Source organism: Colletotrichum karsti (genome assembly GCF_011947395.1).
Source record: "Colletotrichum karsti strain CkLH20 chromosome Unknown Scaffold36, whole genome shotgun sequence".
In the NCBI taxonomy this organism is placed as follows: Eukaryota; Fungi; Ascomycota; class Sordariomycetes; order Glomerellales; family Glomerellaceae; genus Colletotrichum; species Colletotrichum karsti.
The window spans coordinates 246,878-273,219 of record NW_024065936.1 but is presented as its reverse complement, the minus strand read 5'-3'; the positions used below and the strand labels follow the sequence as shown (position 1 = coordinate 273,219).

Here is a 26,342-nt window from a genome sequence, read left to right as displayed (position 1 = left end):
TTTTGACAGCTTCGCGGGAAATTAAGCCGTGCTGAACAGTTCGTGAAATGGAAAAAGATTGACAGTGGTTGACTGAAAGGGGGAACAAGTGCAAATCATCTGGCTTCCCGTGGACAGCGAGGAAAAGATACGTATTGATGAGCCCACCATTTCCGTTTATGTTCCTGCATTAGCTCCCCTCCTTTTCGAATCCTTCACTAAAACACCACATGTACACCATCTTTTGTGCTTTTCCGAATTGTGCCTGGTTTGTGCCCGTATCCGTACACAACCTATCCCGCATTCCGTCAAGCGGTTCAGGCGAGAAGAAGAGGGGAGCGCAACAACTGCCAAGGGCCGCAAGGCACAAGGCACAAGGCTTTGCCAAGGGGAACGCCCAGGACGGGCTCTCCCCTGCTTGAGCTGTCTCTCTCTCCTCTTTTGGCGGAGAACCCTGTTCCCAGTTCAGTCTGCAGTCTGTCTGCTCGTGCTGCCTCTCCCTTGGTCCTTGGTGGTTGATCTTCCTTCAACTCCACGTTTTGCTGCATTCCCGCAGCCCATCCCGTTTTATTCCCTCTGCTCAGCTCGGCTGCCTCATTTGCCTCAGCTCCGTCGCCGTTTCTCAGGAGTCAGACCAGACCGACGCCTCAGATTGTCTCTCCCTACCGACAAACGTCTCCCTACGTCTGCGGTATCATCCAGAACGTTCAACTCGTTCCCGCGTTCCTGACCAAACCTTCTATCGACCTCCTCGTCCTCGGTCCCTGTCCTGGACGAATTTCGGGGACTTGCTTCTGTCACTTTAGCCGGTCGACGAGACGGGGCAAGGTAAGGCGAGTGAGCGAAATAACGACGACCTGGATCTGCGAGCCGACCTAGGTCTGAGGTGACAGTGTCGCCGCCAAAAAGGTACCGAGTACAGCGGCATCTCGCCAGGTTGTGCGAGTCGAAGGCCTGCACGATGCGTACCGCGTACGAAAGTCACACCGAACCACCCACTTGCCCAATCAGACAAGTCATCCTGGTTGCCATTAAATGTGCCACTTTTTGACTCGCCTTCAAACTTCGCTTTGCGGCCCTTGATTGACTCGCGATGCCAACCCTGCCTCTGCCTATGCCATCCTGGATCCTTGGGTCCTGAGGAAACACAAAGCGTTCGTCAAGCGACGACAGGAACCCGAGATTGGCGAACACTGCGAAGTCTGTCACGAACGACCAGTTGCCGTTAACGAGTTCGCCAACATCCACCATCAGACTACTATCAAGCTGGACTCTCAATAGACGCCCACCACCCATCATGCTCTTAGCGTCAGCGGCTTTCTCCCACCAAGTGTATGGGTGTGCCGTCTTCTTTTCCTGTTGGCGGCAGGTCAATCATACAATTTGACCCGCGAGATTGTTCTGCTTGATTCATTGCTTACACCAAGAGAGAAATGGGAAAAAGAGGCGTCGGGAAACCAACAGAGCCAGCTGTTGCTGGCGCACGAAATCAGCACCTACATTCATCTGTTATTCTGAGCAGATGGCGCCCTACTTACTCGCATCGTTGGCGTTCTCGCCCCCAATAAGCACTCGCATCTCATCTCGTCTTACCACACTTCAGGCTACACCGCAGCCATAGAACTCAGCCTAGCAAATAAGGTGGCAACGGCGTTTCTTCCCTCCTGTTCTTAATGTCGGTCTATGCAGATGGGATGAGATGGATGGATCCCAATGGATCTAACCCCGGCCTTCCTTAGGGTGCAAGTGCAGACGTGCATGGATGGGAGGTCGGCCTCGCCTCTGCGGGCCAATTCGCCCAAGTGCCCTTGTTGGTGCCATCCTAACCTCCACCAAAACCCCTGGATTAGCGTTCATGGGAGCCAGCGTCGTGTAATTTCCCGTTTGTGTGCTCGCTCCATGTCATGTCACTCTCTCTTTGCTCTCTCAGTCGGTCACTCACTCAGTCTCTCAGTACGGAGTACGGATACGCGCAGAGAGGGGCCGATCCCGTCAAGGACTATCGCACTTGTCCAACATGGCTATTAATATGCTGCCATCCTCCCCATCCGCTTCAGACCTTCTTTTTCTTTCCTCTCCAGCCAAACAAGCCTCATCAATCTCAAGCATCAGCTTTTGACTCAACTCTGACTTCGGTCGTCCATTCTTTACCAAGCTCTCAGCTTAACAACACTCTCTTAATCAAACCAACAACAACCTTCAGTCTTTTACGACTTCATCCAACAACCCCCTTCAAACCATCAAAATGAAGTACTCTATCGCCGCCGCTGCCCTTGCTGGTGCCGTCATGGCCCAGGAGCCCGCCTCCACGGTCTTCTCCACCGCCTACTTCACCGTCACCTCCTGCGCTCCCACGGTCACCAACTGCCCTGCCCGCAGCACCGTCGTCTCTTCCAGCGTCGTCCCCGTGACCACCTCCACCATCTACACCACCAAGATCAACACCATCACCTCCTGCGCCCCCGAGGTCACCAACTGCCCCGCCGGCTCTACCGTCGTCGTCACCGAGACCAAGGCCATCGGCACCACCATCTGCCCCGTCACCGAGACCGGCGCCAAGCCCACTCCCACCGGTCCCGCCGTCGTCGTCCCTCCCCCCGCCGGCGGCAACAACGGCACCACCCCCGTCGCCGTTCCCACCAAGTCCATCCCCGCCCCGGGCACCACTGAGGCCGCCACCAAGCCCGTCCCCGTCACCACCGGCGGCGCCGTCCCCTCCGTCTCCCAGCCGGCTACCCTCATCTCCAGCCCGGCCGCTCCCGTCTGCCCCGGCAGCTCCGTCAAGACCATCTCTACCAGCGTCACCACCGTCATCCCCACCGTCATCTACGAGACCGTCCAGGTCCCCTGCGCTACTGCTTCCAGCGCTAAGCCCTCTGCTGGCATTCCTGGCACTCCCACCAACGGAACGTAAGTACAAACCGGATATCAAACACAAGACATGAGAAGCATCTCGACTAACAAACCTCCCAGCGCTGTCCCCCCCACCAAGACCCCCGTCACCGCCGGTGCCTCTGGCCTGAGCGGCTCCGTCGTCTTCGCCGCCATCGCCGGTGTTGCCGCCTACGCCTTCGCCTAAATCCTTTCACGAGGATGAGTCTCAAGGAAGCAGCCATAGGGCTACGGCAGTTTACGATCTAGCGGGTCTTTTGCTGGAGTAGAGAGGAGCACATGTTAAAAAAGAGGCTCCGTTTTCTCTTTGTACATGTATCAAATCTTAACGGAATGGCAAATACCATTTGTATCTAATCTTCTAATTGTATTTGGGGGCGCGATCTTGGTGATGAGTGTTTGACCTCGCGTCGGAAGACGCTGGAAGAACCTCACACAAACCAGACGGCCTGGCTTTTAACGACGAAAGTGGTTTGGTGTATCAGTCGCTGAAGTGACATCTCGCAACGTGACATTCTCCTCTCGACTTGGCTTTAGGGCGGAAGAAGGGAAGATGATTTCCCTCGAGTGAGGTAGCATGATCGCCCTTACAGCGATCTTCCCCGGACTTCCAGCGGGAAATGGGGTGGTATCAACTGCGACTCTCCCAGGCGACGAAATCACTCATCAAACTCAAAGGACACCACCACCAAGCGACGTTCGGACGACGACGACGACTGTCAATCAAAACCATGCCCAAAAATATCCCTGTTTAGCGCCGTCTGGGCGGCCATGGACGCACTGAGGGACTTTTCGGGAGATTACGATTGGGACGAACACGGCCCCCTGATTGGGTCGTCTTACCCTCGAGGTCAATTTGGACGAAACAGCCGGGGTGGGCTCCGCGACCGAACGGACTCCCCGACCTTTTTTCCTTGCACCGTTTTGTTTGCATAAGTCCAATCTTCCCGTTGGGGACCGTTTTTATGCAAACGAACCACGACAGAAATAACTCTTTTTTTTTCCAAGGCCCGCGAGCTCAAGGATTACGGCGCGCCGCAGACGACGTGAGAAGGGAACGGGGAACCGCGAGATTTCAGCCCGTGCAGCTGGGGTCATGCTAGGCGCATGCCGAAAAGGGAAGGCGATGGATGGTGTCGTTCTCGTAGGGCGTTGGGCGTCGTTCTGGAAGCCGCGGGGGTTTTCTTGGGATGGAGAGGCGCAGCAGCAGATCACACCTACGTCGAATGTTGATGCTGAAGATGAATGATGGCCGGGGTCATTCATCACACACACACACACCATCACCATACGCGGATCTGGCTTCCAGGTGATGGGACTTCCGGAGGCCGAAGACAACGACCGCCCGGATCTGAAATGGATTCGGCTTCACAGGGCGCGGAATATTCTTCGTTACATCACGCCGCTCGTGTGCTGGCCAACTTCCCAGCACCACGAATCGCAATTTGCGGGGAAGGAGCGGACTGGATTCGATTGCGTGATCGACCGTGTTGGACGGCCTGTTTCATCACGATTGTTGCTCGAGGGCGGACCGATTGGACAGACGTCATATCTTATTCCTTCCCCTCTGGTCTGGCCTGGCCTGATCATATGCGGCCCTCCCGATGCTCTGCTCTGCTCGGACTGGGCTGATCTGCCGCGGGTACCTGCGTCGTGGCTTAGGAACTGGGGCGTTTCTGCTGTATCTGAAGGGCTAGTGCATGGACGAACAGACTATGCCCAAGGACTCATCCAGAAGCTTCCGTTGTTTCGAAACGCAATCCTGAGATGGCTCTCAACCAATATTAGAGACTTGCGCGCGTCCGCGGCGTAGTGCGTTTTCTGGCTCGCCGCGTATATGATCGGTTGTCGACCCGGAATAGTCTCTGGCCTGCGATTGTTTCGATTTCTGTTTTTGGTTCATGCTAATGTAGAACTTCAAGTCCCCTCCGTCGCCTGATTCGATTGTCTGCGAAATCTTTCATGAGAATTGGGAGAAGTCGATATCGTACTCCCTGCCCTGACGGACAGAGGCAGACGGGCGTCGTTGAGGTTCGGCTCGGGTTCCAGGATCGGCGATATGTGCGATTTGGACTCACCTTTGCGTCGCTTGCACTCTGCGTAGACCGGTACTCACGATGAAGGCCGTCTGGATAGCATCTTTGGGACGCGGCCGCGAACCGGTCGCTACTTTCGTTGCCCCTCTTCTTCTTCCTCTTCTTTAGCACGGAAGATGCGATGTGTATGTTCGCAAAGAGAACCTGCAACTGCCCTGCATATACTCGTCCAGGAGCAAAAAAGACTGCGACAGAGAGACCTCAACGTTGCTTAGGCTCGCTGCTTGGGGGAACTTAGCCGCTGGATTTCGACGAGACAGCATTCTGTGACATTCACAACACCAGTTCTCTTCCTTGCCAATAATCGTGATCCGCTGGGCTACCACATTCTATCCGAGTATTCGACATGCGTTTTCGTGCGCTGTGATAAATTTGTCTAGGAACTGTTCTTCTTGAGCACACATCACCTCTGGCGCAGAGCAACGCCACTCTCGGCCAAGGGCCCATGAGACTTCCATGATCTTCATCTCCGGCCATCGAAAAGACCTTGCCGGCTTCCCCTTCAGACTCGGATAGGTCCGCAGTCGTAGGGCGCGCGACGTGACTAGGTGGGTACGTTTTGGATAGATTCGGATCAGGCCGACAGGGCTGCGGCGACTCCACAAACCTCGGCCATTTTGAGCATCAGCCAATATCGACGAAGCCAAAGATGGAAGCTCGAAGGAACGGTTGCCACAATATCATGCAGGCCGAGCTTGAAATAGATGGTACCGCCTGTCTCGTCAGCCCAGATGGGTCCATACTCAAAGGGAAAGGTATTCTCGACCAGGGAGGTTTTCGCTATTCGTCGTGCGAATGTGCCGGGAGGCCTGACCAGAGCGTCTTCATAGAGAAAACCATGGTTTCGTTTCGCCAAGATCTCAAAGCATTGCAAGCTAGTTGTTGAACCAATTCTCGTACTCTCTGGGCTCTTTACGTTGTTTCACAGAAAGAGCACGCATGACTCGGCCGGGGTTCGTCCCAACTTTTCGGACGTTTGCTGGAGATATGCACCTCTAATTCAAGCTTTTGAACAGCACAAATCAACGGGCCGTCCAGTGCCCTTCCCTGTGGCAGACCACGATATATGGTCGAGCTGAGGTCCGAAGCCCGGCGCCGATCAGTGCGGTCCCACATCCGAACCCGACGACCCACCTCTCGCCGAACCCGAATCCCACCTCCGATCGCCGAATCCGGTAGTTTGCGTGTGAACAAACAAATACTCGACTTTCTCGCCGGCAGATTGTACTCATGAACGGTAATTGTTCAGTAATCATCAACCCTATTCCTTCCCCCGGCCCGAAAACAGACACTTGAAAATGAGGCCCACGGAGGAAACGATTTACGGTCGTGAGAGCCCCCGGGCGACGCTTGGTCCCGATTCGGAGGCATTCGGCGCGGTTACGTGAAAGCCCTCAACATTCTCAGCTAGATGGATGGTCTGGGCTAGCCCGCATTCTTTGCCTGCCCGACATCGAAGGGGGCCAGATGAAAAGCCTAACTCCGCCTTGGCGATATGAAAGGGAACGCACCCGTCTACGGCAGGCAACCGATGAGACGACTGCGACGCGTCGCCTGCGCTGATTTCGTACGGATGTCGACAGCGACGTCTTGTCAGCAGTGCATATCAGCCTCAAGTCGATGACACGTTGAAAGTCCCGATTCCCTGGTTCAAGCCCCGACATGCAAGCACACCTCGTCAGCGTCAGCACCCGCATCATCACCGTCCCAACTTTCCTCCGACTCGTCCCAACCGTCGTCATCTCAACCTCGCATCCAATGTTCCTCTCATCCCAAGCTGCAAAACCAACGTTCCCCGATGTGGATGCATTTGGCGCGGCTCTATCCTCTATTCGTAGCTAGGCTTCTTCGCACTCGCACGCACAGACCGTAGCTTCCTTTCCCTCTCCCTCCCTTGTTCGCACGCGGCCTCTCGCAGCTGTTTCTTTTTTACACATCTGACATTCCCGAACCCAAACCCCCCCCTCCGCTTCCGCACTCGCTTAACACCGCCAAGCGGACGCCATGCCATCCCAAACGGCCGATCCCTCTCGCCCTACGCACGTTGTTCGGCGTGGTTCAATCTTTTCTCTCTCTGGTGGCTTGTTTTTGCAGTTTGTGCTCAGCTGGCAAGCCTCCGCGCTCAATCTTACCCGTTTTGTTGCTCAGTAGCAGCAGTAGCAAACAGATCCCTCAGCCTCCTCTCGATGCCATACGATAGCGAAAAGTGCTGATTTCTATGAGCGGTCCACCACCGCACCGCCCGTTTGATTCAACATGATTGGCGTCCTTCCCGGTGTCTTAAGCCACGCGAGCTTATCTGGATGTGAATCATCCAAGAGAATGCGAAGTCTGGATCCCCCTTCTGCGCCCCCCTAGTGATGACGAGTCTCGAATCTGTTCCTGGATCCCGCGATTTCGTTTGTGTTGTGCGTCGGGTGTGTTGTTGACCCATGCCAAGAGTGGTAAATGGTTGATGTTCTAGTCTAATACCTCTCCCCCCTCCCTTTCATAGACTTATATATATGAGATATCTCCCCTTTCCGGTCTGGATCGTGTCAAACGCTTGCTTGTTCCTCCTCAGCATCAAGGGCTCGAGCACGGCATTCAACCTTTAAAGCATCTGTCTCTATCCAGTCCCGTCCCCGCGCGAAGTCTAGAAGAAGCCCGCCTATCTCTCCGATCCATCCTCTTCCTCCTCCTCCGACCGACCTCCCGATCCATATCCAAGATGTCCGGCCCGCCGCCTCCTCTGCCGCCGTACGTGGTGGCCTTCGGCCCCAAGTCCAACTGCACCCTCGACATCTGCGACATCCGGTACAGCCTCTACCAGTACCGCCCGAACCTCGCCGTGAACGCCCTCTTCCTCGCCCTGTTCGGCCTCGCCGGCCTCATCCACATTTTCCTCGGCATCCGCTGGCGATCATACTGGTTCATGACCTTCATGGTCCTCGGCTGCCTCAGCGAGATCGTCGGCTACGTCGGCCGCATCCTCCTCTACAAGAACCCCTTCGCTTTCATCCCCTTCATGCTCCAGATCGTCTTCATCACCAGCGGGCCCGTATGGTACACCGCCGCCATCTACGTGACCCTCTCCAAGTCGTAAGTTCTTTTTTCGGGTTCTCCCCCCCGCGACGCCATGATCTCGTTATTTCTCGGGCGTTTCTTTTTCGCGGACAGCTGCGGCTGGGGTCAAGCCCCCTTACACCGGATCGCAATCTTGCGCATGTCATCCGATGGGAAAAAAGAAACGACATCCAGTGTCAAAACGCCATTGCCGAGAGACACACACAATCAGCTAACCGCGAAACAAACCAGAATCACGCACCTGAGCCCCGAACTCGCCCGCATCCCCCCGAAGGCGCTGTACTGGCTCTTCATCTGCCTGGACGTCTCGTGCCTGGCCATCCAGGCGGCCGGCGGCGCCCTCAGCACGACGTCCAAGGGCAGCTCGGACCTGGGCGTCGACCTGGCCATGGCGGGGCTGGTGATCCAGGTCGTCGTCATCGTGGGCTTCTGCGCCGTCTTCGCGGACTACATGATCCGGTACTCGAGGTCGCAGTACTCGCGCGCGCTGACGCGGAGGGAGAAGGTCTTCTTCTCGTTCCTGGCGACGGCTATCGTGCTCATCCTCGCGCGGTGCGCGTACCGTGTCGATGAGCTGAGCGAGGGGTACTCGAACTCGACGAAGGTCACGAACGAGGGTCTTTTTATCGGGTTGGAGGGAGTGTAAGTCGGCCTCAACCTGAGAAATCAGCTGGCGGCTTTGCTAACATTGACTTCCAGGCTGATTATTCTTGCCGTCTTTGCGCTGTGTCTCGGACACCCTGGCCTCGCCTTCGGAAAGGGAAGCGAGAGGGCAGAGGAGAGGAAAGAGTCGCACTCGAGCGTTGAGAGTGGTATGAGTGGTATGACAGACAAGGGCGGAGCCAGGCACGTCTCATAGTGGGTTTGACGGAGACATCTAGACTCTTACATGTCTAGGAGTTGTCTACGACCATTTTTCACGTTTTTTTTCATCGGGCACGAGCGCGCATTTGACTTACAAGCTGGCAAAGGCCAAGCCACAGATATGAGCTACTAGATTTGGAGTTTCTCGCATATAACGACCATCTTAATGACCTACAATATCAAGACTTCACCCATCTACAGGTTCTCAGTATAAATCATGAGACTTTATTGTGCGACTCTGGGGAAACGACAACCTGATAGTTGACGGTAACGAGCGCAGCACTGCCTTGCCCTTCCTTCGTACCACGGACGCATTGTTCCCACGGCCATGCACATCCGATGGCAGTGAACGCAACGAGCTGCTCATCCTTCCCGCCACCGACGAAGTATTCGCGAGACAATGCACGTCAAACGACAGTACCCAACAACTAAGCTGAAGTAGCCACGAAACGTACGCGAGAACCCCGCGGCACCGTGGACACACCTGGCGTACCCAAATGTCGAAAAAGATGAATCCAGGACCAGCCATCGGGCAGCTCCGAAAGCCGTCGCCTCTCGACTCAGTGCCTCCACCCGGCCAACTCATAATTCGGGGTTCCTGGTCATCTCCTTGCCGGCTCTCACGGCAGCTCAAGATATAGACGACAGGGTTGTGTCCGCCCGTAGTGTCTACGATCTGGTTGACGACTTAAATGATCAATACAGTCGCACTTGGGAATAAAAGATATTGGCTGATAGATTGTGTTTCTATATAATGGCCTACGGAGTGACCTGCAATACCGAAACTGCGCCAACCTTAGCACGGTCATCAGGAGATGCTTTAAGATTTGTGAGCTGGAGCAGAACGAATTGACAACCAGATCTCGGCCCGTCCAGCACAGATGGCTGCAAAAAGATCACCGGATCGTGTGCTGATAAGCTTGCTTCGATATTCCTCAAGTAATACACGGGGAATGACAATGTGGAGTGGCGGAACGTGGGAACTGGCTGTGGGATGTCATCGGATTTCTCAAACGGCTGTTGCTTGGTGCTTATTCCAAAAACTTCCTAGCACAATGGAGCGGGGAGCTACTCAAAGATGGGGATGACGACAATGAGGCTCGAATGGAAGAAGCAGTACGTAGGGGTCAACGAGGGTTATTATATCATCGGCTGCGTCCATTCGGTTGCGGCTGACCGCGTGATATATGAACAGCCCTGCGAGCTTGAGAGTGTATGTTTTCAACCCAGAGAATATGACTCCTGAGTTGGCATCCTTGAATCATTGATACCTGATCCCTTGTCAACGGGCGCAGTTCCGGGATGAAACATCGGCAACATAAGAGGTCTCGTCGATCACCGGCTCATGTTGCGAAGAACTTTTGATCTATTATTCGCAAAGTAATACACGTCCAACAACAGTGAACAGCAAGGAGGGTTAGAAATCGTTAACTGGCTACGAAATCTCAATAGGATGGAGGTGTTACTCTGCGTCAAACGCTGTCACTTCCTGGTTGAACAGAGCTGTGACATAGTAGATGAATTCAACGACCATTATGGGTGTGTCTAGAAACAAAAGGGTCCTGGCTTTATTTCTGAATGTTTTTATATGTAAAATGCTCTGCAGGACACGTGCCGAGAGTTCTCATTATGTCCCGGGACTACACTGCTTGCTCCATAATCATCGTCATGTTCCGCAGTTTGATCACGGCCTCATCCTCGACCGTGTTGAAAGTTTCTGTCAAGTACTCGAACTCTGACGACAGCCATACACACACGCCGTGCCAGCCTCGAGTTCCTGAATACTTACACCAACCTTGGGCGCGACATCTGGGGATGACTTTGTTGCAAGACTTCGACGGGATTCCATCTCGACGGTGCAATATATATAGTGTGTTGGATGGCCGAGTAGGTCGTGTCATCGATGAGGTGTGACGCTATCTCAATTCCAGCATGGCTTGGGACTGCAACACGACCATCCTCCGTGTGCCCTAGCGGAGGTGGATGATCAAGATCACGTCGACAGATTGGGCCAGTATGCGGAAACACAACCTCCGAACCGCGTTCCTCTGAATATCCGCCATATACCCGCCAAACAATCACGACGAGCGAAGACAGCAGACGACAACATCATCTGTGAGGTCTCGAATATGAACAACCATAATATCTCGACACGCCAGGGTCTCAAACATCATGAAGACGACAGCCGTTCGTCCAAAAACACGCCAGCAGTCTGCCGCAAACCGATGGACTCAGAAAACTCGCGGAAGCAAGTTCCATGCAACGGAGACGGTGAACGTCTCAAACTGGAGACCTTTGCCAGCGGTCTACGTCCAGTTGTTATATACCTAAAAGGTCCACGTGCTGTATTCCCGCAAAGAAGTCCCGGCAGCATCAATCTTACAGCCTTATCTAATGGCGCAGTACAGAACCGGCTTCTCAGAGGTGTTCTGATGCCGAGATCTATTGATTAAAACAGTCTTCTTACTTCTTCCGATGTTGAGGACCGCTATATAAAAGGGAGGACAGAGAGAGCACAGGTTCGCTTCGGCACCGACAGCTCAGTCGCGGTTGACATGCCATTTGCCCACGTGAAGGCATCCTCAGGGACTCGCGGAACCTTATCGTTTGCCTTTAGGATGTCGGAGTAGTCCCAAGGCACCCGGTATCCGGCCGCACATACTCGGGCGTTGCGCTGACAGCCGAGACGTCGTCGTTATCTCGAGAGAATAATCACTGGGAAACGACGGCAGAACCGGACGACAACGTCGTCTACTCAGCACGCATTACAGTGGATGACCAAGGAGATTTGTACGCGGTTCTGTGGGCTGGAAAACGTCGATACTGGGGTAACGACCGTACAACTTTGGCACGGGTTGACCGGATACGTCACGCCTCTGCCTCTAAGACGATAGAGGCAACTGGCGAGGCTCTTCGCGCGTCTGCCGTCACCCTTAAAAGAACTCTACAGACCCTGTAACATTGTGTTCGTTTCAAGTCAGACAGCCACATATTAAGATGAGCTCATCGAGATACTGAGGCTAGCTTCCACTTGCCCAAAGTCACAAGCACAGAATCCAGAACGCACAATTCAAAGCTCATAAGTACAAGTTCAACATTAAAATCGTAGTGCCCATAAGGCTGGCCTAACAATGACATGATCGTGAAATGCTCTATGCGTATATATATATCCTCACCCGACTCCAGCGCTCGCTCAGCCGGCAACAGCCTGTCTGACAGCCCCAGCCAGCTCACCAAACAATATCCCCTTGAAGACGCTCTCGCCCATGTTCTGCGTCCAGTGACCCGCCCTGGAGAGCTTCTCCTTCCAGAGCTTCTTCTGCTGCGCGGAGAGGTCGTCCCAGCTGACGGCCGGCCCGTAGACCGCCTCGTCGTGCACCGCGGCCTGGAACCTCGGGACGGGGTTCTCCTCGGGGTGGGTGGGGCTGACGGCGTCTTCGCGGATGACGATCGGGTCGCCCTGCAGCGCGTGGACCTCGCCGATGAGCGTCGACAGGAACTCGTTGGGCGTGTTGGCGTTGGCCAGGGTGCTTGAGGGGGATGTGATGCGCGGGCGCACGAAGCCGGCGGACTCGAGGCTGATCTGGAAGATGACGGCCAGGACGAGGACGATGATGGTGGCCAGGCCGATCGTCGCCTTGGTCGTCAGCTTGCTGGGCTGCAGAGCGACGGCGTAACGCTGGGGACGCGGCGGGCCGCCCTTGCGCAGGGGGACTTCTCTGTCGGTGAACTTCTTGAGGAGGATTGAGTGTACGACGACAGTGTTCTTCATGGAGATGCTGGCGAGCTTGAGGTACTGTGGCCGGGCGGTGGTCTTGGGAGGGATGAAGTGGGACAGGGCGAGGTTGGTGATCTGCAGAGGGTGCACATCCTTCAACGTCGTGATGCGCTCAAGGTCAACCAGCAGCTCGATGGACGAGTGAGACTTGTGCTCGACCGTGTAAAGTAACACGGAGCGGTCCTGAGCCGCAACGGCCACGACGAATTGCGTGTTTCCGATCCTGGCGTCGGGTGTGGAAGGCGGGCTGAGGTTTCGCACGGCGATGGTGGTCGCTTGCGTGACGGCCTTGGGCAGCTTGGCCGACGCCGCCAGACGAGCTTTTTCGCCCTCCTTCGCCGGCAGCCGGATACCTAGGAGAACGACACCGGTGCGCTTGGGGAGGTTGGCGCCGACCATGATGAAGCCGGATGACAGGTACCGAATGGACCGGAAAATGGGCGTGATACCCGAACCATCCTCCTTCATCGTGTAGACCGCGTGCGGGCCGTCGACGCCGGTCTTCGTGACATTGATGACGAACAAGTCGCGCTCATCGCAGAAGGCGACTTGGTATGTATCCTCGCCAGTCTGGATCACATCCAAATCCATCGCCTCCCTCGAGATGTCCAACTTGCCCCTCGGCTTCACCGCGGCTCCCGACGCGGCAGAGACCTCGAAGAGCGCAATCTGCGACTCCTTGGCCAGACCAGTCGCGACGGCGCCGAGCTGATGCCTCTCGCCGAACGGCGCGGACAACCGCAGCAGGCGCTGGTAGGCGTCCTTGTCGTTCTCGGCGTGGGAGAAGAGGGCGGTGCGGGAGAGCTCGGCGACGTTCACGCCCGGGGAGTTAGCACCGACGGAAAGGCGCGCCTTGCTCTGCTCGGCGCCGAAGACGCGGAAGTGTTCGTTCTTGCCCTTCTCGACGTCGGCGGGGCTCGAGTTGATGCCGGCGTAGATGTGAGAGGTTCTGCCCTTCTTGGGGCCGACGGCGAGGGTCATGACGCTGTCCTCGTTGCGGCTGAGGTCGACCTCGCCGCTGATGCGCAGCTCGTCCTTGGCCGAGGCGTCGATCACTGTCTTTGGTCGCGAGATGTCAGTCGCATTCGCCTGGAAGGCGGGGATAGAGCAGGGATGTAGCTCACGATCTTGTTTGCGACGCCGGACCTGTTGGCGCCGCCGCCGCCTCCGACGATCAGCCTGTTCGCATCTTGGGGGTCGAACTCGCAGGCGTAGGGGAGGTAGTCGAGGGTGAGCTTCGCGGTGTCGAAGGGTGTTGGAGCCATGATTGGCGAAGCGGATTGGTCTTGGCGGCGGGTTGTCGCTGCAATTGAGTCGAGACCAGCGGAGGATTCAAGTAGTCGCTTCGTCTGCTGGAGTACACGTTAGGGAGACTTAGAGTTGGTTCATGGTTCGGTATGGGTTCAATTGGCGCAATGAGGGACGGAAGTTCTGGGTTGATGACGTTCGGCGCGGAAAAAAAGAGTTGGCCAGATGGCCTCGCGGACAGGGGCAGCCGTGGCGACGGGAAGCTGAGAGCTGGAGCACGGGGCAAGCTGCTGGAGAGCTGTCAGAGCTCAGCTGGAAAGGTTCCTCAGCGCCGCCGATCCCTGTGGCAGCTGCACTAACAATTTCCATCCCCATTTCCCCAGGAACCGTTTCCCCGGAGCCGCCAAGACATTCTGCCAACTGCATCTCATCGACTCTCACTGGTCTCAAATTCCAGAACAAAGTCACTGTCATTGAGTCCTTTGAATTGGGTTGATTCTAGATGCCTCCTCAGAAGTCGAATCACGGCAAACCTTTGAAGGACAATAAACCTGAAGGTCCTTGTTCACACTTGAAAGCCTCTCTGTGGCAGCTCAGGACCTTCTTTTGTTCCAAAACTTGATTGATGACGCTGTGTACCTACTTTGCTATTGATTCCAAAAAAGAGTGTTGCTCCCAGAGAAAGCCATCATGCCCCGATACCAAAACGCCATCAACCTCCACCAGTACGCCGCGCTCATCTCATTGATCATATCTTCGTGAAGTAACCCATTGAACCAAGAAACCAAATCTTTTCTTCCCCTCTGGTCCTCTTACATGCGGTGTGCAGCAGAGAAGTAGTAGACATCGCTGGGGGTGAGGCCAAAGTTGCCCTCCATGCGGCAGTCCATGTTGGCGAGCTTGTTGGTCTCCAGAGGGCGGATGGCCTTCTTCTTGCCGTCAGGAGAGATGGACTGAGAGTCCTGGAAGGCCTGCTGCTGCTGAGTCTGGCCAGTCTGCTGCTGGTCGTGATTCTGCATCTGGGACTGGGGACGAGACTGAGACTGCAGATCCTGGCAGCTCTCGCGACGACGGCAGTCCTGGCGCATCTGGCGCGACTTCTCGTTGCAGTCGTGGCAGAGCTGGTCGTCGAGAAACACGTGGTGGTTCTTGGGGGGACCGTGGACGCAGCAGTTGCGCTTGTCGCAAGGGAAGGTGGAGCACTCCATGTGCTTGCAGACGTAAGTGTAGAAGACCTTCTGGCACATCTTTGATGTCGTTTGTAACTAAAGCAGAAAGTTAGATTTTCGGGGGTGAAGAAGTGAAAGAGAACATACAAGGACTGATAAGATTCTTAGTTGTGAAATTCGGTGTGTTGTAGATGAGTTGGTGATCGCTTTGTATGGGCGGTGCTGGAGCCTTCTGTGAGAGACAAGAGTAGTCTCTAGTGTATGTGATGTTGCGATCAAAGACTGGATAGGTTGACCTGATGTATAAGGTTGTGATGAAAATCGGATGGAAGGCGCTCAAGCAGCCGGCTGATGAGGTCTTGAGAGGTTGAATTCGACCTCGAGCTTCTGGCTCTTCTCAACGAGGTATTTGACGAATGAAAATAAGTAGAGCGTGCAAAGATCGAGAGAGAGATGTTGCTGGGTCGGAATAAGGTAACCAACCTCTGGGTGATGGGTGTGAGAGAGCGTCGCCGAATTGGTGAAGTGGCCCCGAGGTAAAGTGAGTTGTTGATGGGTGAGTTTGGCAAGAAATCCAGAGACGGAGTTGGTTTAAATAGAGTGTGGTTGTCGAGAGATGCCGGGGGAAGGTGCGGTTGAGATCTGCCTGGATGCTCTTTCCTTAGCTGTCCACACCGACTTGAGCAGCCGCAAATCGCAAGTTTTCCTTGCGCTCGCCAGCAACGTGAAATATTTGGCAATGATCAAGAAAAGTCTTAGCTGACTTGAATTTGCGGGAAATAGTTGATGTTGTAGGACGTGGTCCTTGAGGTCGCGCTTGCCTTGTGCAAGTGAGAAGTTGCCGTCGTTGTTGGGAGCACCTCGTGACTGCGACAGGTCAAAATTCGGTGTGCGTGTCCTGGGTTGAAAGATAGATGTGAGAGAGATTTGGGTATGATATGAAGGGGATATCAATCCAAGTCTGTGAAGATCGTGAGCGGAGGTGTTCGATTTCAGGCCGGAGGTAGATTCAAAGTCTGGGACCAGACTTGTCCGAGGTTGCCTGAACGAGCTGAAGGTCCGTCAAAAAGACTGAAAATACGCAAGTAGATCGCAACCAGCATACAACAAGAGAAACAACTGCCAATCAGTTGAAAGATAAAATCTATCTCATCCGAAGCGGTGTTTTCGTATAAAGACATGGAACATGTAATACCAGATGGAAGCCCGAAGATATTTGCAGGAGAGAAAGGAAAACATCGAGTGAAGCGGAATGAAATCGAACTGATCGAATCGTCTGACATTCAGCTTGAGATGTCTGGACGGGGGTTATAACAGCATGACTTGCTTGACTTCAGCGGCTGGCCGATAACCTGAGGATAAGTCCAGCGCGTGATGAACAGATGAGGCGAACATATGAGAATGACCAGCAAACAACCTTTGAGAGACTTGTAGAAATTGTGTCTTGCAACTTCTTCGCTAACTCGCTCTCGACGGTAAATAGCCAGGACCTGACTGAGATAGAGAGAAAAAACACCAATTCGTTATTGAGATTGGGAGCGTGAGAAGTCAAGATCAGAATCGAAAAGAACAACGACAACTTCGTCTCCATTGTTGCATATAAAGTTTATAACAGATTGAAATCGGGGGAGATCTAGTAAAAGTCAGAAAATCAACCGGATCAGGGTAGGATTTGAACTCAACGGAGCAAAAGCAAGAAGTTCGAGCAATGCTGCTGCTGCTGCTGCCTCGAATACGCCAAAAAAAAAGAAGAAATGGAGCTGGGAGGATTCGAACCCCCGTCTCTCTCTCGCCTGAGAGTATATAGGATTCTAGGATCTAGGGATAGAAGGCGAGAGAGGCTTTACCACTAAGCTACAGCCCCCTTTGGAAATGTGATTGTTAGGGCTAAGAGATGTCAATCTCAGTAAGTATCATTGAGGTTTGCGGTTCATAGAGGTGGTGGGTTAGGTTAGGTTAGGTCGAAGGGGTTGTTGTGGCGTGGTTTGGGGACTACCTTACTGGCTCCTACTTATACCCATAATGAATGTGATGAGAAATTGCTTGTGAGCTGAGGATGGGATTTAGAAAGGATAATGGGAGGCAAAAAGTCATGAAACGCCTGGAATTTAACGAGCTATTCAAGATTGATATGAATCTCTTGAGCCATGCTAAGTCCATAATATTTAAACCTCAACTGGGTATCTTTAACATACGTACTCGTTGCTAAACACAAACACGTCAACTAAAGAGAAACTCCAAAACAATGTGTTCAGCAGTATTATTCATTTGACATACTGATGGTGCGTGGTCTTCACGACCCCAACCATCTCCAACCCTCGCCCGCGACCATCCCGGCGCGGGCCCCACCGCCGATCCCGCCAACCCAGCTTCCATTTCCACGCACACGCCCCCCCCGGGCCCGGAGGCCCGCCCCTCCCTCGGTCTGGACCGAGCTCTCTCCCCCGCACCGTTTTTTTTTTCTTCAAACCCCCCCCCATCCCGGCCAAGTCAGTCACGTTGACATCACGTCACAAAAGTCCGAACCCTTCTGCAAGCTGAAGTCGGAACCTAAGCTTCACGCCAGAGCTGCAATGTAACACCACATCAGATGAATAAAACCAACATCGACCGAATTATCCCAAAAAGACAAAGTCAGATTATAGACCACCTGGTACGCCGGTGTCAAGCTCCTCATGCACCGTCTAACGCCGGTTTTCCTTCATGCTGTAGCGTGAAAAAAAATGTCTCCCAACTGCTCGAACATTTCGGTCGTGAGATGTCGAGATGCAGAATATTTTCCAATCCTGTGTAGATCCGTCTCCGAATCCGGCCACAATGTCCAACTCGTATGCCGTGACGTGACGACTTGGGCCGTGATGCTGGATGCATATCCCCCAGCCCTAAACAATTCAAATAAAAAACCGCCGACGAATGCAATCGAATCAAGACGCGTCATGATGAAGCAGACACAGACGCTCTTGCCAGGCTGAGCAGACTGCTTGCCCCGCCACAGACAGTTATCGGACCGTCGTCAGCCTCTTTCTCCTCAGGCGCGGTTGGCGACGCGACTTTCTCAACCTTGGCGACGTGCTCGACCTTTGTTACCGTCTCTTCCTCCTCTTGTTCCTCAACGACCTCCGTCTCAGCTTCCTTCTCTGGCGGGCCGTCGCGACTCGAGGGTGGCTGGACCACGACCCTGGGCAACGCCCTCTGCTCTTGTCCGGGAATCGGCTTCATCTGCAGCCTGTCGAGGGGCACGTCCTCCTGGCCGGTCTGGAGCTTGTAGTTTGCGAGTCCGAGCTTCAACCGAAGAATCCGAGCTTTCTGCAGTAAGACGCCAATCAGCACATGGTTCCCAATCTCACTCGCTCGCAATGGGCCGTACCTGTCGCGCCTCCTCACGCGTCAACAACCTCCTCGGCCTCGACGGCGGCAGCGTCCTGGTCTGCTGCTCCAGGTCGGGCTCGGTAAGGATAGTCGTGTTTTGGGTCGTGTCCATGGCCGAATTATCAAAGACAGAAGACGAGTCGGGCGACGCGGACCTTCGCGATGTCGGTTGCTCTTGTTGCTGTTTTACGTCATTTTGAACTTTTGGCCGTTCCTCATCTTGTGTAATCTGCTCGCTCTGGCCCTGTTGAACGATGATGCATTAGTTTCAATCCCATCTCATCTTCCCGTTCAAGACGGCAAAAGCATCGTCTTACCTCCTTCGCGTCCGCTTCGGGATCCCTCTTCGTCTGTGCGGGTGCAGCAGCAGGAGCCGGCGCGGGTTCTGCAAGTGCGGGTGCGGGTGCTGATGCTGGTGCGGGTGAAGGTGCCTTGACAGGTGCAGGAGCAGGAGTAGGAGCAGACACAGGCTCGGCCTTGAGAGCGGGCGGCGTCTTCGCACTGACGGGCTCCTGGCACTGCTTCTTCTGCGCGACGAGGCTGTTCTCGTCAAAGATGACGGCGCCGAGGGGCCTCTTCAGACCCAACGGCGACTTGATTGGGCTCTTGATGGGAGAGCCAGGTGCTATCGTCTTGTGGTGCAGCTGGCGTTTGGGGGACATCGCGTTGACATTCGCGTCGAGGGGCGCGAGGGCGCGTCTCTTGGCCGGCGATGAGGGGTCCATGGTGTTGATTGTTTGCACCGTGGGTGTTTCCTGTGAGCGGCGGGCGGCGACGAGAAGGAGCAAAGGAAAATGCGACAAACTTGTAATCCTCGTGGATGAGAATTAAGCAAGGGGGAGGAGGGGAGAGGATGGAAGTGAAGAGTGAAGTGTGTGTGTGTGTGTGTGTGTGTGTGTGTGTGTGTGTGTAGAGGTGTAGCTGCAGGACAGAGGTCAATGGGCACCGAATTGCAACCTGAGCGACTTTCGGGGGGAAAAGAAGTGCGTTCAGAGCGTTTCGTGGCTGGGCTGGAGCTGGACCGAACGAATGAATGATCGACAACTGGTTTGCCCGCGTGCAGCTGTAGCAACAAAATAACAGGAGGAATCCACCGGTTTCCAAACAAACAAATAGTGAGATGTTGATGTTGTCTGATGCTCGTCTCAGGCAGAGACTTGGGAGGGGGGTCAAAGAGAGCAAAGAGACAGCCAAAGGGATGAGAGAAGCAAAGCTCTGGATTCTCGACGCAGATGAAAGGGAAACCGAGAAATATGTCCCCGGGAATCAGACACCATGCAAAAAGGAGAGAGGGTAGCGTGTTGTTGACGGGTGAAATGTAAGATTGGAAACGCGTGGTCGAAATATGTAGGGTCGCCTTAGGGCCCGCGGCCGGAAATCGAGTGCTAAAAGCGACGTGTAGCGGTTGTCTTTAGCGCAGTCATGTCGCTGTGAGAGCTTCTCGTCTGCATCCTACAGCGGCTGCTTCCTTTCTTCCCCACCAACACCACCACCACTTCCCGTCACGAACCTCCGAACTCCCATCGCGGGCCGGTGTCTTCCCCTGTCTCTGGTGGTTGGTGGCTGGCAATTGGCGCGTACCCCTGCTGCGGTATCGCGCTCCCAGGCGGCATCCTGTACGTGCCACAGTGTGCTACAGCGCCTTCTTCAGCGTGGAAATAGAACCCAAGCGCTAGAACGCGGGCTTACCTAAACGCGGGCATGCATCCATATGTCTCCAGAGGCGCGTCTGTACTCGCAGGGGTTCACTAGCCACCTCTGATCGCATCCGGTCTAGTCCTGAGGAAAGTGAAATGCAGGTACGGGGTCAGGGTCCACGCTGCTGGGATCGACGTGACAGCTCTAACCATCCTTGATGGGAGGACCAACACTTGTAAATTGCGACCAACACGCGCCATATGCTCAATCATCTTGTCTACCTAGCTAAGTACATGGCATCATCGCAACGCGAAGTCTCGCGGCAAGACTCATTTGACATCAAAGGTCGCCGTGTCACGGGCATTCTCGCAAGGCATGCTCATGTCACCAGCAATGCGAAGGGACGGTTTCGTTTTTGAAGACTCGGGTATCATTCCTCTCGCCCTTAACTTGAGTCGCGCCGACATTCAGTGTCGACGCCAAAAAGAAAACTACCAAGACGTCGGCACCTAATCAATACTATGTAGGGCACGTACAACGCGTTGCCGTCTAGGTAGACGAGCCAAACGACTAGAGATAGAACTGAAATACTGTCCAAAACAAATGCAAAGCACCCACCCTCGTCCAAAGGTCGTGCGTCCCTATAAAAACATCGCTCCCAAAGAGACCAGCCGAGAGGCAGCAGTTACTGCCATCAGACCAACGCCGAAGCCTTGCTTTTCCTGATGCTAAACCATCCCGCCCGTCCAAAGAACCGGCTGGTCATCACTCGTAGGAATCTCCCCCGGGGTATCCAAAGTAAAAATCCAAAAAAAAAACCCGTCAACGTGTGATTCTCCAAAAACTCTCATCCTCCCACTTCTTTTTCCACCAACTTTTTTTCCCCACCATTTTCAAGACGATCAAGACACGTCCAGTGAGTAAAGACTGTTGTCGAACTGGAACGGCTTGCTAAAGTCATTGTTCACTTCGTCCCAGTTGATAAATGGCTCCATGGGCATCGCCTCCTCCAGCATTAGCGCATCGAACTCGCCACCGTTATCGGGCAACGTGTCGAGTCCTTCCATGTTGATGTTGTTCATGTCGAGAAGCAGGTCGACATCAACAGGCTGCCAGTTGAGGTCGATGTCCAACTGGGCTCCTTCCGAGATGTCGCTGTTGGGTTCCGACGATCCGCTGTCCTTGCTCGACTCGGGGGTATCGTTGGGTGTGAGAGACCGGTAAACACCCATGTCGCTGATGACGCCATTGGCGCCGAGCTCGAACTTGCCCAGGTTGTTGAACAGGCTCTGCGGGTCGATCGTGTTGGCCCAAGCATCCATCGTCGGCGCCGGAGCACTCGTCTCGGGCTGCTTGTTCTCGAGCTTCGGCGTCCCGTCGGGCTTGATAACAGGCTTGATGTCCGCTTTTCCTCCCATCTTGCTTCCCGTGCGTTGCATGGAGACATCTCTCGACATCGGTGTCGCTCCGGGGTTGCTTGCCGGAGTCTGGCCCTGCCTGGAGGGGTTCTGTCCCATAGGCTGTGATTGGGGCTCCGTCTTGACCTGCCCGTTGACGTCGAGACCCAGAGAGAGCGCCAGGTTCTCCTGCATGAACTTCATCGGGTCCTCCAAAGGCTTGACGTGCTCTTCCTGGATGTGCGCCTGTCGTGCTTGTTCCGAGGGGAGACCAGTCGTTGCCATCTCGCAGTCCGCCTCCGGGCACAGGAACATGGGCTTCGGCGGCGCCTTGGGTTCCGGCGGAGGCTGCCTCTTGAGCTCGGGAGACCCGGACTTGCTGATCTGAGGCGACGGCGTGGCCTGATTGGGCTGCGGGGGCGTCTCGGTCTTGGTCTTCTTTCTCGGCGGGAGGGTGAGGTTGTCTCTGCTGACCTTGGGCTTGGGCTGCGCGTAGGTAGGTTGCCCGTGCGGGGACGTCGCACCGAACGAAAATGGGGGTTGGCTCGTTGTCGGTGCCGCAGGCGGACCGCCGCTCTTGCTGTTTGATCGGCTGTGCATCTTGTTCAGCGCCTGCGTCTGCTTCTCCAGGTTCGCGGCACTCAACGGAGTAGGCTGCCCGCCCTGTGCAGGGGCTGCATTGGCCTGGTTCGGTCCAGCTTGGCCGCCTTGTGGAGGCGGTGCGTTGCCCTTCTTGGAGAATGTGGCACAGTCTCTGGCCATGCTTTCCAAGAGGCGTCGGACTTCAGCAATCTCAGTAGGCGTGACGCTGAAAACCGGCTTGGGATTCCTCATTTGCTCCCCGTCGGTGAACTGTCTGATCATGCGGAGTCGCTGCTTTTGGTCAGTAATTGCTTGCTAAACGTGGTGGGTTGCTTACAGCTCGGAAGTAGCTCTTTGCGCGCGCGTCATCGCGAGTAGCCGCGTACCATCGGCCCAATGCTTTGCCTATCTTGCCCATGTCAACCACAAGTTTCATCAGCATCTGCATCGTCTCTTGTCGTTGTTCTGGAGACATCGGAATGTCCGGCATCTGCTCGGCCTGCATCGACTTCTGTTCTTCCTGGCCTATCCGCCGCAGCTTTTCAAAATCGGGTTCGGAGGAGCTCATGTTGGAGTTGGCCACCATAACACGAGCCTTCATCTGCTCATACTTCATCTTCTGCTCGGGGGACAAGCTGGCAACCTGCTCAGGAGTGAGGTTCGGCATGCGCATCTGCCCTTGCGGCCGTTGTGGCTGAGGAGCGGTCTGAGGAACATCGGCGGCGTCATCAGTGCTAGGCCGTTTGAGGCTCTTTTGGGCAGTTGCGGGAGAAGGATTGGGAGGCTGCTGGCTGTTTGGTGCTGGACGGTTGTTGTTCCTGGGCCCAGCCGCATTCGCGACAGTCTTCGGATCCGGCGTTGCGCTCTGTTGCTTTGGCGGGGCCGGCTGAGGTGCTTGGGTGGGCGTCGGGGTGGGGTTCGGCGGCTGAGGAGCACTCTGTTGTGCCATTGAAGGTTGCTGAGGTTGAGATGCGGAGATGGGCCCGTTCGGCTGTGCTTGTCCTCCCTGCATGCCCCCGGCCTGTGCTGCCCGCATGCTCATCTCCTTTTGCATCTGAGCCGCCAGCGTTCGTTGCTTAATCTGAATGATGAAGGCTCTAAGCTGGTCATCCGTGAGGCTCGCGACCTTGGGATTTGCCTTGCGGGCGTTCATGATGTCGTGAGGTGTTACCTGGATCAGATGAGCAGGGACCTGGGGCATGTTTGGTGGCATGCCCTGCACCTGACCGGGAACTGCCTGGTTTAGGCCGGCGTTGCCCGGTTGCATGCCGTTCTGCGGGGGTTGAGCTTGAGGTTGAGGTTGTTGCGGCTGTTGAGGTTGCTGAGGCTGCTGGGGGTTAGGCTGCTGAGGCATCTGAGGCTGAGGCTGCGGCTGTTGTGACTGTTGAGGCTGCTGTTGCGGTGCATGCTGTTGTGATTGTTGTGCCTGCGCTGCTTGATTCCTCCTCTCCATCTGTCTCTGCATGTATTGGGCAAATTGCTGTCTTTGGACTCTCTCGAGTTGCTGCTGCATCTGTGGCGCAATGGGGTTCTGCTGGAGCCACGCCCTGAGATCCTTCCACTTGCGGACTTCAGGAGGAGCGCGAAGCTGATTTCCAACCTGTGCTAGTACTGGCGGCGGAAGGTCCATGCTATCCATCATGACCTGATGGGCTGGTGCGAGAGGCGTTCCCTGGTTTCTGAGACGGGCCAACATTTGCTGTTGCTGAGCAATGAGCTGCGGGTTGGGTGCGCCTGGTTGCATCATAGCATTAGGCATGAACTGCCCGTTTGGCATGTTTGGGAACCCGGGTTGCCCAGGCCGGCCTTGCATCTGCTGGTTGTTCATGGCATTCATCCGGTTACGCTGCTGTTCCTGCCACTTGGCCATGACCTCGTGGAGCTTGTCTTGCGGCAACTGCTGGATTGCCTGTCTTTGCTCGGGGCTCATGCTCTGCATCATACTGTGGAACACTGGGTTGCCGTTGAGATTCATGTTTCCAGCCGTAGACATGGGCCGTTGATTGCCCTGGTTGAAACGAGGGTCGAGAGTGCCGGCAAAAGGACCATTACCTGGAGCACCACCCTGGCCATCCATGGGGTTCATGGCACTGGGTGGCCGGCGCATGGGTGTGTTCAAGGTGTTCATCCCGGGGCTCTGGGACGGAGGCGCGCCACCGAGACCGTTAGGTTGGCCTTGTAGTTGCCTGGCCTGCTGCTGTGCCCTCATCTGGGCTGCATGCTGCGACTGCTGCTGCTCCATCTTCAACTGCTGGGCTTGCTGCATGCTGAGTTGTTGCTGAGCTTGAGGTGGTCGTGGCGTCTGGTTTGGACCAGTCTGGTTCGGCATGCCCTGGCCTTGGCCCGCGCCAATTGGCTGTGGCGTGGCGTTGCGTTGCGGGCCATTGCTAGCAGGGACGACCATCTGCCCTTGCTCTTGAGCGAGAATGCCGGCCTTTTGCTGGTTCATGATGCTCTCCATCGTGTTGAACTGGCCAAACTCGCCAGTGCTGCCCTGCATGCCCGCGGCATTCATCATGGCCGGGTTCATTTGCCCACGGCCAGCCTGCAACATGGCAGCCTGTGCCGGGTTCATGTTGGGAGGGAGGCCGCCTTGCTGCTGTCGCTGCCTCTGGATCGCAATGTTCTTGGTCAGACCCTGGAACGCTTGGTGCTGGAACCAAATGAGAACCGGATCTTTGCCCTGGGCGGTGTATTCCTGGGCGCGTTGCGCGAAGCGGGTTTGGACGAGGCCGCGGTAGTGGTTCTTTTGCGGCTCGGGGCACGAGTTGAGGAGCTTTTGCGCGAGCTCCATGACCTTTTGCTGGTCGGCAGGCGTCAGGCTTGCCGCGTCGGTCGGAAGTGCATTTTGCGGCCTTTGCTGTCCACCCGGCATCTGGAACATTTGCTGGTTGGGGCCGATGGGCTGTCCGCCTTGGTTGCCCATATTCACGCCCATCTGAGCCTGTTGAGGAATTTGCGACGCTTGCATTTGGTGCTGGAGGTGCTGAAAACCTTGCTGCGGGTTCTGCCCCATCCCCCGACCCATTTGGTTCTGCATAGCGTTGTTTTGGCTCATCATGAGCTGCTGCTGGGCTTGGGCGGCCGCCTGCGCTTGGAGATTGCTGCTGAGATTCTGCTCGTTCGCCTGTCGTCGTCGAAAAAATTCATTCGTTTTGTTGCTCATTTGCGCTTCGTATTGCGCCTGGAAACGGATCAGAATTTGTCATGTGTGGGAAGAGGTCGGATTGAGGCTCGGGTCCAAAAACTTACTTTGTCGGCTGACTTGTTAAAAGCCTCGCGTTCAAAGTTCACGCCGACTTCTGCTGCCTTCATGAACTCGATGTTGTTAACAGCAAGTGCAATGTTGGTAATACTGTGCAGGTGACGCCATGTTAGCCGTTGCGTAAATGGAGCAAGGTCAAGCGAGGTGCGAAAAGCGGGACGGAACGTACAGATTGTGGCACTTAATCATGCGTTCCTGAACAGCAACGCCAGCCTGCCAACCCGAGTGTATCTGTTGCTGATTGATCATGGTAGTGTAGAGAAACTGGTTCAACTGGACCGGGGAGGGCCGGGGGGCACGCTGTTGCTGCATCATCCCCGCCGCTCCCGCCATGTGCTGCATGTTTGCGGCCATGGCCGCTTTCCACGGGGTTTGAACAAGTCCTCTGCGCCAATTCCTACGCCGTTGCGGGTGGTCAAGAGGAGGTCGTGGACCGTCGAGCGGTTGTCGAGACTATGGCCGCTGTCGGGTTGATAGTTTGGGAGGTGAGTGTCGGGCAAAAAATTGAGGTGCCCAGGCAGGTAAAAGCGGTTTTGGTTATTTTTCGAACAATGAGGCGAACAGCCGTCGACTGCCTGCAGGATGCCTAGCGACTTGCTGCGACAAGCATAAAGAGCTGGGCGGTTGATGCGTCCGACAGTAAGTGACGTGTGGGTCCTGGATGTCGTTGCGGTGACTGTTGATATGCTACGGGCGTCTCTCAAGTCGATCGCGCGTGTTCGTCAGGTAAGATGTTGCAAAAGTGGTAGGCAGCGTGACGACGCAAGCGATGCGAAGCGTGGTTTGGTGAATGTCGTCTCGTGTTTTTTGTTGCCAGGATTACGTGGAGTCGAGGAAGGGGATCCTAGAGCGTGTGTACTACAGACTCCGAGATTCACTCTTTCGCGGGAAAAACGAGATGGGAAGAGCAGTCGATGTCGAGTCGGGGAAGTAAATGGAAGGAAAGCGGGAAATGACGGCGAGGCGTGAGTGTCGGCGGTGGGTTGTTGTGGTGGTTTT

At 55.2% G+C, this 26,342-nt stretch overlaps 6 protein-coding genes across 6 annotated transcripts; 2 read left to right on the top strand and 4 right to left on the bottom strand.

Moving 5' to 3' along the window:
- Positions 1-2,224: 2,224 nt before the first annotated feature.
- On the top strand, positions 2,225-3,058 carry CkaCkLH20_09846 (uncharacterized protein; the record flags this gene model as incomplete). Its single annotated transcript, XM_038892561.1, has 2 exons — positions 2,225-2,889; positions 2,953-3,058. The coding sequence occupies 2 exons, from the start codon at positions 2,225-2,227 to the stop codon at positions 3,056-3,058; spliced, it is 771 nt and encodes a 256-aa protein (XP_038742128.1).
- A 4,619-nt stretch (positions 3,059-7,677) lies between these two features.
- On the top strand, positions 7,678-8,892 carry CkaCkLH20_09845 (RTA1 like protein; the record flags this gene model as incomplete). The annotated part of the gene is made up of 3 exons (XM_038892560.1): positions 7,678-8,048; positions 8,265-8,675; positions 8,733-8,892. The coding sequence occupies 3 exons, from the start codon at positions 7,678-7,680 to the stop codon at positions 8,890-8,892; spliced, it is 942 nt and encodes a 313-aa protein (XP_038742127.1).
- Positions 8,893-12,090: 3,198 nt separating this feature from the next.
- Positions 12,091-13,940, bottom strand: CkaCkLH20_09844 (uncharacterized protein; the record flags this gene model as incomplete). Its single annotated transcript, XM_038892559.1, has 2 exons — positions 12,091-13,734; positions 13,800-13,940. 2 exons carry the CDS (start codon positions 13,938-13,940, stop codon positions 12,091-12,093), a joined length of 1,785 nt encoding a protein of 594 aa, XP_038742126.1.
- Positions 13,941-14,735: 795 nt separating this feature from the next.
- CkaCkLH20_09843 (uncharacterized protein) lies at positions 14,736-15,170 on the bottom strand (the record flags this gene model as incomplete). The annotated part of the gene is made up of 1 exon (XM_038892558.1): positions 14,736-15,170. The coding sequence occupies one exon, from the start codon at positions 15,168-15,170 to the stop codon at positions 14,736-14,738; it is 435 nt and encodes a 144-aa protein (XP_038742125.1).
- A 2,856-nt stretch (positions 15,171-18,026) lies between these two features.
- Positions 18,027-19,186, bottom strand: CkaCkLH20_09842 (uncharacterized protein; the record flags this gene model as incomplete). Its single annotated transcript, XM_038892557.1, has 3 exons — positions 18,027-18,398; positions 18,460-18,705; positions 18,779-19,186. 3 exons carry the CDS (start codon positions 19,184-19,186, stop codon positions 18,027-18,029), a joined length of 1,026 nt encoding a protein of 341 aa, XP_038742124.1.
- Positions 19,187-21,001: 1,815 nt separating this feature from the next.
- CkaCkLH20_09841 (uncharacterized protein) lies at positions 21,002-25,697 on the bottom strand (the record flags this gene model as incomplete). Its single annotated transcript, XM_038892556.1, has 4 exons — positions 21,002-22,369; positions 22,416-25,262; positions 25,331-25,433; positions 25,513-25,697. The coding sequence occupies 4 exons, from the start codon at positions 25,695-25,697 to the stop codon at positions 21,002-21,004; spliced, it is 4,503 nt and encodes a 1,500-aa protein (XP_038742123.1).
- Between the last annotated feature and the right edge of the window lie 645 nt (positions 25,698-26,342).